A 14,396-nucleotide genomic window follows, 5' to 3' on the forward strand; every position below is an offset into this window, starting at 1 on the left:
TGATAGGAAATATTTAAAACAACATGATATTTTATTGTAATTTCATATTACACATTCCTGTTTGTAAAATGGTGATTAAGAGAGGTTTATGGCTGTATCTTCGACATCCACCTGCAAACCACAGTAATCATTGATATATGCTATCGGGAAAATGCGCCAGTATGCAAGCAGATTGGTTGGTCACTGTCACACACGGACAACAACGATTACAAGACGATGAATTTTCGTTAACGAGGTGTTAATCGTTCTTGCATACCTAGCGTCGACTCCAGGTAGAGGTATCAGACTGCATGACGCCTGTACCTCACTAATTTGCATGCGGCACTGATCAACAGTGATAAAAGTATTTTGACTATGAGCACAATCTGGACCACGGTCCTTCAACAAGTGCTTTGCGTGTCAGGTTCCTGCCGTTCTTTCTGCGTGCTCTAAGCTGACTCAGGCTGAACAAGATGACTCGTGCTCGTGGTTGGTGGTTCGAGAAGTCAGACGACTCAATCTTCATCATATTCGATTATCGAGAAAACCCGTCAAGGCTCCGAAAGAAAGGAGGCTCGAGCGCTGTATACAGCAGTGTAGCGAAATTCAAGGCATACTCTGGTATCGGCGATGACGCAATCAAGGTAAGTTTAGTACTTGTGTTTGTTATTTGTTTCATGTTTTATCAGGCTTTGTTTGGCAATGCACTGTGATGTCTTGTTGGATTATTCCCTTCATGATATCTGCATTTTCGAAGTGCGCTGTGTTTTAAAATAAAATAAAGTATTTCAACGGCGCCGTCGCTGATCCAAAGGAAGAATCTTTGGAGATGTCTTCCCTCAGGAGAAGTTTGGAGGCAAAGAATAATAATGCGCAGGAGACCCCGGGCCCGATCCAGGTATCTATCCACAGTCACATGTGATCTATTCAGCTCTGGGACTATGCGCCCCATAGACATGTGTACATATGTCTGAGAATCTTTTTCTCAGGCATATGTACACACGTCTATACGGAGAGCATAATGGACGCAGAGCGGAATACATCACGGGAACTGGTCAATTGGACCCCACGCCAATTGGACCCAAGTCAATGGACCCAATGGTAGAGATAGAGATTATTTAATCATTTCACATTTTGTTGGTCAGCTAACGTCCGGCATCCCTGATCGCATTAAAACACTGTGACTAAGACTTGTATTGCATAGTTTGTTATTCCAGTCTCAGGTCTTGATATAATTGTGCAACGAAATTCACTTCGACAGCACTTGTACTCCGAGACGGCAACCCAGCCTGCCCGCTGTACAGTACAGTACAGTACAGTACAGTACAGTAATATGTATGGTACATTTGCGTGGCGAGCTTTGGGAGTCAAGGCCGGTTCACGGTCGTGAATTCCTCGCGAACTCCAAACATAAAAGCATGTATGCTAAATAAAAGCGATGCTCAAATAGATTGTATGAGTTCATGATTTGGTAAAACTTCGCGATCAATCATGGGGTCCAATTGACTTGGGTCCAATTGGCATAGGGTCCAATTGACTTGAAACCTCATCACAGGTGACTGTGATCTATCGGCGGCAACCGTGCGAATTGCGGACAGGCTAGGCTAAAGGCGTCTGAATTATCCGGAATAACAGCATCGAATTGTTATGGTCAACTATTCATACATGATATACCGTGAGGGAAAAAAGTAAAAGAAAACACCCGGGGCCAAGGATCACTGTTACACAGTAGCCTAGATTGGTTTGCGACAACTGGCAACATACCGGTTTACGGTATATATTGAAGGTCACTTTATAGGTCACTCCCGTGAGCATTTGCGTTGCCCAAAGCCAAGGCATGGTCGCAGGGTGTTCGTTCAACCAGTGCTGTGTTGAAGATGCTTCAAAAGTAATTGGTAAGATTTTTTTATGATAGACAAGCACTCGGAATTCAATCCACTATGTCAACCTTCCAGTCGTTTCGACTGATTTAAACACATTCGTTCAGACACGAAATATCCTCTTAACCGCACCCTGGCGGTGACGACGCGACGCTGTGCTATGGGTTGCTGCGAATCGGTAGCCTTTGCCACTCGGTTGTAGCTTGGTCATTGGAGTGGCTACCCCACTCCCAAAGAACATGTCAAGGAGTGGCAGTGCTTGTTTTCGCAGCAATGCTATGGCATGACCGTTGTTCGACCCACAATCATTGTCAAAGACCCTCGAGTTTTCTGGAAGTTCTATACCACAGTTACTTGAAATAATAGTACTAGTTGGCTGCAAGTCCGCGGTAGCTTCGCGGCCCGTGCATGGATGTGTGTAGATACACGTCTGTTGGTCTGATGTGTACACGCCATTACTACATTAAAATTCAGTCAATACGTTTTATTTGCCAACACAGATGCAACTTATTCCCTTAGTTTCCTTGAAAATATGGTGTATGGCTGTCAAAAATCTATGTCGACAAAATTACAAAATTGCTATCTCCTCCGCAGAAAAGGGGTTATTCGTCTCATTATTCACAGTGAGAAATCAGAAAAATTATGATTATGAGAACTATGTTGCGGGAATTTTGAAATTTGGACAGAGTTTTTCTGTGTACGGAAGAAATTTGCTTCAGTGAGTGATCTCCGTGTGTACAGATCATGGAGAATTGTGGGTAGCCTCACTTGTGCATCAGCCAAGTTAGTTAAAGCGGTATTGAGCCAAATCATGACGTATTTTCACCTGGTTGGCTTGGTCTATATAGCATCTTTAGTCCCAAAAAATCAAGTTTACAGTATTTATGTTTTCAACCACCTTCAAATGCACAGTATTTTTTTAAAATACACAATATATGGAATATGTTGTGTTTCATTAATTTTAACCATCTTGAGGTGATAGTGAAATATGGACTTGGCAGCAATAGGGTTAGACTGGCTTTCCACACCTTATTGTTTCAATGATACAGTTTATGATTTAGGCAAAGTTTTCTCTGACAGTGGAGATGGACATTGCCGAAAAATGAAGCAACTTGTTAAGTATTTCACTCTTGCAGCAAAGTATTTCATCAATTAATGCAAACTACTCACTTTGAGTAAAGTGATGAGGTCTGAATAGTGAGAATATTCATGATGGTTGGACCATGGTTTGTTAGCATTGATTGATAAATCAGTATATAAGTATTCTGCATTTGCCAAATACATCAACCATAATGATAATATTTGTGTTTTTTTCAGGTTTACTTTACTGACAAAAATGATCATCCATACAAGCTCCTACGTTCTTCCTTTGTGTGGAACAAGAATGACATGTGTCGCCAATTCAGAGACCTTAGAAGTCCACAGGAGTTCTGTGATCATTTTAATTCAGTATTGTCCGGTAAGGAAGACACATCTTCACCTGCATCAAGTGTGAGTAACCTGACCAACGATTCCAGTGAAGATGACTCAGAGCCAGAGGGTGAATCAGAAACAAGAGAAAATATTAGTCATAGTTCCAGTAATGGCATAGAGTCTACACCAGATGATGATGATGATGATGATGTGATGAGTCCCGCAGCTAGTATGTAAGTACATCGACATCTGAGAGACTAAAACACAATTGATGAAAACAAAACCCATGACAATTCATTGAAGAATTCTTTGGACCATACATATCATGAGTTTAACCATTTGAACTTCTAAATTTGTGTAATTTGATTCATGGTCATTGTACCCTTGAACTAGTGACCTTCTGTTACACTCCTTTGCAGTGGAATCAACTGAAACATGGTTCACATTTCACAGAACTATGAAATCACAAGTTTTCTCAGGTACCAAATTAGAGAAACCGCACATGTATGAATGCAAACATTCCAGTCCTTTGTAACCAAGCCTACAAAGAGATCTAACACAATGAGATTCACCAAGCTACTTTGGTACATATGAAGCAGCAAAGAGAATACAAGTTGCAACCAACAAAATACAGCAAAAGCTAGAGTACATATAATGCTCAAAGTCATATAAGACTGAAGTGCATGTAATACGGGTAGTCTGTCCAAAGATTTGTAATAACATAAAGCATTAATGTGAAGGGTAATGGTCCAAATCTCTGGAGACCTATTGCTGACATTGAAACCAATATGTTACTTTGAGTTGAATACAACATTTCTTTTTATTTTGATTAATTACACAGGTCAAATACTCCCTTATCAAGAAGCACAAAGAAGAGAAAATTGACAGATGCTGCAAAACAATTAGTGCTACCGACACTTTCAAAGAAAAAGAAGGCTGAAAAACTCAACAAAGAAATGAGTGAGGAGGAGCTATCGATGAAAGAAAGCATCAGGGACTGCCACATTGGAACTGGTAAGCTTGACAAAGATTTCTCTATGTTTCCCTTATCTGTCGGAAAGACAACACTCTTTGAGGAAATCTAGTCAATATCAATTAGTGCAAAGAGGAATAATTGAGGTATTTGAAATAAAGTGCAGATAAATACTAAACAACACTGACCTTTTTGGTTAAGTACAAGAAAAGAGAAGCTCGTGAAAGACTCGCTCATTCTTCAATGCGGTATGAAAAACAAAATGTCTAATTATATATGTCGTGTGCAGCTGACAAACATCACTAGTGTCAGTATGAAGCTCCTGGTTAACCTTATAAAAAGTGTATGGTTTGAAAGTGTTTACTGTTGATTATTTTAATTCTAAGGATTGGTTTAATTGAGTAATTCTTGCTGATTTTTGACAAAGAAATAAACTTGAATTGGTTATTAATTTAAGCTTAGTGCTCATCATAAGGGGATTTCAGTAGGTGACTAATCCTGAGCTTTTTGACAAGTCTATTCATACATGTATATTATTGTCTGCCAAAAAGCATTTACACAACCCAAGGATATTCACATAAAGTTATGTGTACTTGCCAATCCTAAGTTGTTTCTCAAGTGGCATGATTGATGGTAGGAACAGTGGTTTAATAAGAATTCTGTGGGTTAACAGTCCACCCATAGTTGACACACTTTCACCATCAAAACATGAACCAAATATTAGTGATATATCAAACTGTGATGTTCTATCGAAGACAAGTGCCATGTACTAGCAGATGATAACTGAAGTCTTTCTGTGCACATCTTTGGTATGGTGTGTCAGACTTTGATGAAAACATTTACATAAAAAATTATTAGAAAAATCTTATTTGTATATTATCCTGCTGTCTTCCCAATGACAATGTAATGTTTGTCTTTTCTTAAGGACCGTTTTTAATTGATATCAGCGCATTGGAACTAGGGAAGCAAGCAAGGGCTCCTGATGACAAATGGGTTGACAAATTGGAAGCAGCTATGGAGGATTACCTTGATGAGGCATATCAACCATTAATTGTTGTGTTGAAAAATGAATCAAAGGAGAACTTTAGGGAGTCCAATGTGAGTATCTTGGAACTGAACTTTACCTATGTTTGCTTGGCACGCATTGTGTCCTAACACTTTCCAGGTTGAGAATGTATCTAAACAACATCTGGGTCAATATATGGAAGGGTAATGTAATGAAAATACATTTCAACTTCTCCCTGTGAAATGTGAGACAGAAGCAGTGTCATGCAACTCAATGCCTGTGAAATGAATGCATGCAAAATGTGCTATACACATTTAGCTGTATTTACAGTATTTTTATCTTTGGACATACGGCCTCTACTTAGCAAACACATTCACATTTATTCTGTGCCTTATCCTTCACCTAGTGTTTGAATGTCAAAACATGTATCAATGATGTTAAAATTTATTAAATATACCACAGACTTTTTGGTTGATTTCCCTGTACTGTTTGAATAGCAATAATCACAACATTTCTAGATAGGGGAGACTACTTCTTTAGTTAGCGTAACAATTTCATGGTGACTTCTGATAAGAAAGAGAAAATGTATGTAATGATTGGCATTCACAAAGTAGAGCTTTTTGACGTATGTAAAGTGAACAGTTATTGCAATGTTTAACTTGTCCTGTTTCAAAAACCTGTTCTCATTATTATTCTAGGTTAACGGCTACACATATGAGGTTATTGGAGGGCAGCATTCTTTCCTTGCTGTTAAACGCCTGAGTGAAAAATATGGAAATCGGAAAGAACTGAAAAGTAGACTCGCTGTTGTCTATGCAGGACTGAGCGATGACAGAGGAAGTGGTTGGCCCATAGACATAATGCAACTGTTGAATTCCATCATTCGATGACTTTCAAAGAGAAGGTAGGATGAGTTATCTTACACATCTGATGTACTGCACTGTTCCAAGTATAACCTCAGAGACACAAAACTGCTTTTTAAAATCTTTTACTCACAGGGTTCTCCACAAGGGGTTTTTATGGGTGGGCCACCCCTCCGTTTTTGGAGCAATTTATTCTTATGTTAATAACTGCACATAAGAATACATTTTCACAAGAAAAGAATTTGCAAATTATGCACTGTTGTGTAAATTGGCCATCCATCTGTTTTTCTAAGCTGTGGAGAACACTGACTCATGTAACCAGATCTCAGAAAACAACAACATAGATGGGAAATTCTTGTATAGTGATTGTTAAAATCTATAAAGATGAAAAAAAGTAATTGTTGGAAACCAAAAAAATGTTTAGAGGATGAAATGCAACATTGTGAATAAGAATAGAAATGAAAAATGCATTGACCTAAGAGTACCGGTATATCTGTTCCATTGCACAAAGGGACAACAGAGTTTCACAAAATGATAATAAGGGACCATAAATAGCGCAGATGTTACATTATGTTACCTTCATGGAAAGGTTAATTTCACATTTTTTCACACAGTTTCTTTGGTCTGAAAAGAAATTTTACCAGTTGATTTATGTATGTGTGCAGCAAACGTAGGGCTTATGCAAAGATCTACTTCATTTTAAACCTTCCACACAAAATTAGTGCAGGGGCTTATACACGAGTAGGGATTATACTTGGACAAGCAGTATTAACTGTAACATGCTTTGAAAATTGTACAAATTTGTTCATCACAAGCCGTGTAAGTTATAAAAAATAGCCTTCGTTCCTCAATACATATACATTCCCATAAGGCTGAAGTGCCTTACTTTTGATTGTCAACAAATTGGATTTGAAATTACTTAGCAAGAACAGAGTGTTGGGTGTAAAGACTATGCAATATCTAAACAAGAAAAAAATTGTTGATACTGATAGAACAAAATATCTCTAGCCAGAATGTCAGACATTTTGGAGATTATTGTAAGTTGAAATGTGCATTGAAGCCTTAAAGGTACCATCTAATTATACAACAGCATTGATGACAGTACAATTTACATAATACATCTCCTGTTGAACTCATATAATTTTTAAGTAAAACTGGAGACATTAAAGGAGAGTTTTGAGTTTCCAACAGTTGTACAACATTTTAACCCTTTGCACCCTGACCCCCTGGTACTCTATGACGTCATCGGACATTTTTGTCCGAGTTGGTTGAAATGGTTAAGTTTATTATTGCAAGTAAAGTCAAACAAATACCAGTTGTCTTTTGGTAAGAAATTTGACAGTTTTATTTGCAGGACACTTTTGTCTGATAGACTGAACAAAAGTAATGAGTAATTCAGATAATTGATTGTGCTCAATGATTTTTGTAAAATATGTATCTAGTATGTATTTTGTTGGATAAGATGTAATTGCCCTCTTGTTTATGGTCATTAGGTTCAAATGTGCCGGGATAGATACGAAGAAATGCCAGACATAGAAGCAAAAGAAGAACAGTGGGAGAAATCATGTGCAATGATACTTAAGGAGGTAAGTTTACTAATGACTGTATCAGTTGATACATAAACATTGATGTTATATATTGAAAATGTAAGACTAAAAACCTACACTGTGTAGGTTTTCAGTCTTATATGGACAAGCTGTGTATTACCAGAACATCACATGATAATCTCCAGCTTTTGTAATTCATATAGGACTCAGCCCTTGGTGTCACGTCAGGGGTTAAGATCTTAATTTTATTTGTATTGATTCATCATTAGTAATAGTAAAGGATAAAATAGAATTAATCATTACTTGCTTTAAATGCCAATCTACCTACTGACCACAACAGTTCAAACACATACACAATATCAGACTCCCTGCAGGTATAGATTTTCTGTTTAATGTGTAAAATGTTGGACATAAATTGGCAATTTTTACCATCATACTTACCTATTGTGTTTAACAAGGGATGTACTGTGCCATCATTACCATTGAGTAACTGCACTGCCTAACTTCCACTTGCAAGCCAAAAACTGACATTGTGGCTGAAAACTGGCAATTTTTGCATCAAGTTATTTACACAGAGGATGCTCTCTAAAATTCAATCCAACATTCTTTACTTATGTTCATAGGTACAGCAGTTTTCTCTCTTTTTCTGTTTTTCTTTAGGCATGATAGTAACAATATTTTATATCATTGACAAGATGGATTATGATACTAACTGGCTAATAATAGAGATACATATTTTATTAATGGCATGTTATAAAGTTATACTTTGCACACTTCATATTTGTTTATTCACAAGTACTCAAAAAGCATGGCAGCACCCATGAATTTAATTGTGTACACTTCCGGTTAATCGCATAATATATTGTGAACCTGCATACATATTGTCAGTAAGCCACTGGCGCAATTATCGATGATGTTAAGTGTCATGCTCATGAAATTGATATGTTAATTACTAATTATTTTCTTGACACAGAAAGCCGACTCCCTCTTCATGAAGATATGCTGTGCTGTTGCGAAAATGAGACATTTTTCATTGATGATGGAAGTGTTCGCAATGTATGAAGAAGGTCGAACAAGATCTCAGAATCTCAAGCCTGCTGAACTGAGAGGATTGAAGAGGCCAGAAATTCCGTTCAGAAAATTAGGTGACTTTCTTCGGCTTAACAATAACGATCAGAAATGGCTGTTAGAAGAAATAATTTCAACAGAAATTTCTGTTACAGAGCTAGTAAAGGAATCGGCAGTACTGAGGAAATTAGACCTGGTACAGAGATTTTTCGTCATGATTACTGGCTGTGTTGAAGGGGGCTGGGAAGAGGCAAGGCAAAGATTTCCAAACGAAACAACAAGAGAAAAACTAGAACAGTTTGTAAACCTATCGTACAGTCGTGGTGTACCAGCACAGTTTGAATCATTTTGCCAAAGAGCAGTAATTCTAGAAAAAAAACAAGGAAGATGCGAGTAAAACTGCCGTATTTGCAACTGATGGCGCCTATGGATTCACAATCCACAATGCAGATGTGCTTGATCTGAATGCCTCTTCACTAAAACAGCAGTGTCCAGGATTCCGAGGAATTGACCTAACATTGGTTGATATGCCTTCAGTAAGTGTACTCTTATCATTGTTACTAACACGACCAACCAAAGCTGCTTCTTTTAATGTGTTTTGGTCATAGCCACGGAAATCAATAAGTATGGAGGTCCTTGCGTACCGATAGTATTTCCCCCCTGACATAGTTTTTCGCTTCAAATTCCACACATACACATGGTATAATCATCTGTTGTATAGGCTGGGAAACTTTTTGCCATGACTTTTACATCATATGGAGTCATCTACACTGAAAAGTGTAAGTTGAGATCTCAGTTTTTTACTGTCTCAGCCATGACTCTCAACGGCTATCTGAATTTTATGATAAGTTGTTTCATTCAATGTCATGGTTATAAAATTGTTATTGTTCATGTTTCATTGCTTGTTGGAACCCTTACGCCACCTAGCATGTCACTTTATATCTTATACTCATAAACATACACCGGGACTGTTTAGTCATGTGTTTCATGTATGTTCATGACTTAATACGGCTAGTTTTCAATCGGATTCGAACCCACAACATACGGCATCAGTCGCCTAGCTGAGAGGCCACAGACAGAACCACTCGGCTAAATCTCCACTCCCAGAATCATACTGTCTATGCTTAAATCTACCAGGATGTCAAATAGTGAATTAAAGCTGTCTCCTATTTTATTTTCAAGGAATGGTCAGCAAGTGATATCCAAAGACTGATGATTACCATCAAGGCAATAAATGTCGACTGCCAACAAAGTGCATTTAACATAGCTGTCATCTGCAGAGCATCAGAGATGGGAGAGATTATGCAGGCATTTAAAAGAGACAAAAACTTTGTCTCTGTGCAACCTGTGTTCTGTCATGTACAAAGTTGTAGCTCAAGTAAGTGCAATCACGGTTTTTACCCTATTGTTCTTTCTTCCCCTCCCTCTCGTACACATAAAATAGACCACATGATGTAGTGTAACGACCAACACACACACCCTTGTTGGTGCTTATTGACAAGTTTGATGCATGTTTTTTGGAAATATGTCAATTTTGTGTAAATATCTGATGAAGATAGATTGCCAAATACATTTACCAAATGAAATTCATTTAACCCTTTCACCCCCAGTTCCCTGTATACAGGTCCAACTTTACCATAGAAAACAATGGATTTGGGACAAACCATGGTGGTGAAAGGGTTAATTAACCCTTTTCCTGCCAGACGATATTACTTCCCCATCAGCCAACTCAGGGAAAAGCAGTGTTGAGCCACAACAATACGCATTTCCACCAATTTGGCTTGGTCTGTTCCAACAGCTTTAGTCCATACAAATAATGTTTTCAGTATCTGTGATTTCAAGGTCTTCAAAAGTTCAATTTTGTTGTTAAAATGCACCGAATGTTACATATTGTGCTTCACTAGTTTTAACGATCTAGACCTGATGGGGAAATATGAACTTGGCAGGAAAAGGGTAATGTATTCTTGGCACTCTTTGTAATCGATATTTACAAACATAAAGTGTAAAAATGCTGAAGTTAGATTTAGGCTTGTAAAATAATAGATATTATTATTTCTACATTTCAGCCCGCAGATTTGGACTGATAGAGGCCGTACAGTGTATGGTGGTGGCTATGTACTGCTCACAAGACAAGAATCCAATTCAACATCCAACCGAAGAACGACACAATATGTGGTCCTGTGACACTCCACAAAGAACGTATGACCATGTGATTCAAACTTTCAGCCACAGAGGGGGATGGATACTTCACATATTCAGTGGATCTGGTAAATAAATTACTTTTAGTTCCATTTCGTGCTTTCAAAAAAAGCAGATGCCAATGCAATTGTAGGACAAGGCAGACTACAAGAATCACACACAATTTTATTTTCCTTACTGTATCTGCATGTGCTGAGAAAGGTCTCTTTTGCAATGCTTCAAGTGCTGCAATAATTCAACTAATCTTTCTCACAAGAAAAAATTATAGTTTTGCGTACATTGATAATTTAGGAAATGTATGTTTTTAATTTGGTCAAAATTACTTGATATACGATTTATTCCTTCATATTACTGAAATACAATATAGTATTATAACCCATAAATCCAACATAACATCAAAGCACCAAAAGCTGCAACTTTTGACATTATTGTTAATGAGTGTGCAAATAAATATTATCTATCAACCTCTGTTCATGCCTTAACACTTATTATAATTGTGAACAATTCAATTTTAAACAAGTGCATGCATACAACATAGTTGCAACTCTTGCCATGGGGCTGATTAATGGAGAGCAGCACCCACGTAAAAATTATTTTGCTCACATTTCGACATTCTGTCATTAGCAGAGGTTGATAATATCGGTATGTGTATGGATACCCAACAGTATGTCTATCTACATGCACTAATTGTACATTGCATGTAACATTATGAAATATTGTGAAAAGTTGCAGCAGGACTTTTAATGAATTTGTTGATAAGACAATATGAATTCACTCATCTTTCCACAACACTTATCCTTTAATTTTCTTCAAATTTAATGGACTAATAAAAATTTGTTTCATTCACAGGTAATGGAATGATATCATCCTTGAAGAATGGCAGACACTGCATCGTCACTGATCATTCATCGGACCAATTAGCTATCCTCTGTGACAATGTCTCTCAGTTTGTTGGTACTGAAGAGCTATGAGAATCTTTGTGAAGCAAGGCAATCTCTGGGTATAGTATTATTGATAAGGGACTTTTAAAGGCGGACAATCCATGTAGCTATGTTTTTACTGCCCACTTGTGTACCATCTTAACCAATGAGTCAGGGAATGTTTGAATGGCTTTCATTGGCTGACACTGTACACTACTTCATTTAAATTTTTATCCAAATATTCAATTTAAGGCAAATTAATTTATGTTTTACTTTTAATTTGGCCTTTTAAAATGAGTAAATTATTAAAAGAATCCATTCCTCGGCACCAAAAGATACATTCAGCAATAAAAGGACAAATACAAGAAAAAAATGTACACAAAGATTGAAAAAATGAAAATTCCTCAAAACAGCATAACAGAGTTTGACTTTACAAAGGAGCCACTATTGTCATATGATGATGGTCATGTTACATATGCCCTGACTAAAGAATTTAAATCGATTACTGACAATTGTACCAATTAGCTTTCAACAAGTGAATTAGAATTGGACCAATGCCATAGATTAGTGTGTCAACCAGTGAAGGACATATGAAATATGCCCTGACTTCTGAATTAGAATTGGGCCAATGTCAAAGCCAGCCAAAGAAAGGTCATTTTAAATTGACCCTGACTTCAGATACAGATGTCTGACCAATGTCCTAGTTAAGATTGTCTTCCAGTGATGGTCATTTTAAATATGCCCTGACTTTAGAATTGCAATTTTACTGGTGTCAAAGTTTATTGTTTCAACCAGTTAAGGTCATTTTAAATTGACCCTGACTTCAGATACAGATGTCTGACCAATGTCGTAGTTTAGATTGTCTTCCAGTGATGGTCATTTTAAATATGCCCTGACTTTAGAATTGCAATTTTACTTGTGTCAAAGTTTATTGTGTCAACCAGTGAAGGTCATTTTAAATTGACCCTGACTTCAGATACAGATGTCTGACCAATGTCATAGTTTAGATTGTCTTCCAGTGATGGTCATTTTAAATATGCCCTGACTTTAGAATTGCAATTGGACCAATGTCAAAGTTTATTGTGTCAACAAGTGAAGGTCGTTTTAAATTGACCCTGACTTCAGATACAGATGTCTGACCAATGTCATAGTTTAGATTGTCTTCCAGTGATGGTCATTTGAAATATGCCCTGACTTTAGAATTGCAATTGTACCTATGTCAAAGTTTATGTGTCAACCAGTGAAGGTCATTTTAAATTGACCCTGACTTCAGATAGATGTCTGACCAATGTCCTAGTTTAGATTGTCTTCAGTGATGGTCATTTTAAATATGCCCTGACTTTAGAATTGCAATTTTACCTGTGTCAAAGTTTATTGTGTCAACCAGTGAAGGTCATTTTAAATTGACCCTGACTTCAGATAGATATCTGACCAATGTCCAAGTTTAGATTGTCTTCCAGTGACGGTCATTTTAAATATGCCCCGACTTTAGAATTGCAATTGGACCAATGGCAAAGTTTATTGTTTCAACCAGTGAAGGTCATTTTAAATTGACCCTGACTTCAGATACAGATGTCTGACCAATGTCGTAGTTTAGATTGTCTTCCAGTGATGGTCATTTAAATATGCCCTGACTTAAGAATTGCAATTTTACCTTTGTCAAAGTTTATTGTATCAACCAGTGAAGGTCATTTAAATTGACCCTGACTTCAGATACAGATGTCTGACCAATGTCATAGTTTTAGATTGTCTTCCGGTGACGGTCAGTTGAAATATGCCCTGACTTTAGAATTGCAATTGTACAATGTCAAACTTTATTGTGTCAACCAGTGAAGGTCATTTTAAATTGACCCGGACTTCAGATAGATGTCTGACCAATGTCCTAGTTTAGATTGTCTTCCAGTGATGGTCATTTTAAATATGCCCTGACTTTAGAATTGAAATTTTACTTGTGTCAAAGTTTACTGTGTCTACTAGTGAAGGTCATTTAAATTGACCCTGACTTCAGATACAGATAGTCTGACCAATGTCATAGTTTAGATTGTCTTCCAGTGACGGTCATTTTAAATATGCCCTGACTTTAAAATTGCAATTGGACCAATGTCAAAGTTTTGTTGCAACCAGTGAAGGTCATTTTAAATTGACCCTGACTTCAGATACAGATGTCTGACCAATGTCATAGTTTAGATTGTCTTCCAGTGACGGTCATTTTAAATATGCCCTGACTTTAGAATTGCAATTTACTTGTGTCAAAGTTTATTGTGTCTACCAGTGAAGGTCATTTTAAATTGACCCTGACTTCAGATACAGATGTCTGACCAATGTCATAGTTTAGATTGTCTTCCAGTGATGGTCATTTTAAATATGCCCTGACTTAAAATTGCAATTTGGACTTGTGTCAAAGTTTATTGTATTCAACCAGTGAAGGTCATTTTAAATTGACCCTGACTTCAGATACAGATGTCTGACCAATGTCATAGTTTAGATTGTCTTCCAGTGACGGTCATTTAAATATGCCCTGACTTTAAAATTGCAATTTTACTAATGT

At 37.2% G+C, this 14,396-nt stretch overlaps 1 protein-coding gene across 1 annotated transcript; it reads left to right on the top strand.

The window, feature by feature from the left end:
• The first annotated feature begins 352 nt into the window (after positions 1–352).
• LOC139126849 (uncharacterized) lies at positions 353–12,931 on the top strand. The gene is made up of 10 exons (XM_070692780.1): positions 353–623; positions 3,177–3,505; positions 4,114–4,286; positions 5,171–5,343; positions 5,950–6,155; positions 7,608–7,700; positions 8,635–9,265; positions 9,912–10,107; positions 10,796–10,996; positions 11,778–12,931. The coding sequence occupies exons 1-5, from the start codon at positions 453–455 to the stop codon at positions 6,139–6,141; spliced, it is 1,038 nt and encodes a 345-aa protein (XP_070548881.1). The 5' UTR covers positions 353–452; the 3' UTR covers positions 6,142–6,155; positions 7,608–7,700; positions 8,635–9,265; positions 9,912–10,107; positions 10,796–10,996; positions 11,778–12,931.
• The last annotated feature ends 1,465 nt before the right edge of the window (positions 12,932–14,396 follow it).

Source organism: Ptychodera flava, unplaced genomic scaffold (assembly GCF_041260155.1).
Source record: "Ptychodera flava strain L36383 unplaced genomic scaffold, AS_Pfla_20210202 Scaffold_137__1_contigs__length_134875_pilon, whole genome shotgun sequence".
Classification (NCBI taxonomy): Eukaryota; Metazoa; Hemichordata; class Enteropneusta; family Ptychoderidae; genus Ptychodera; species Ptychodera flava.

Bases quoted from the DNA above. Each gene is read 5' to 3' on its own strand.
- LOC139126849 (XM_070692780.1), top strand. From the start codon at position 453: ATGACTCGTGCTCGTGGTTGGTGGTTCGAGAAGTCAGACGACTCAATC. The intron at 4,287-5,170 runs GTAAGCTTGACA...TCTTTTCTTAAG, and splicing joins GGACTGCCACATTGGAACTG to GACCGTTTTTAATTGATATC. The intron at 5,344-5,949 runs GTGAGTATCTTG...TTATTATTCTAG, and splicing joins AGAACTTTAGGGAGTCCAAT to GTTAACGGCTACACATATGA.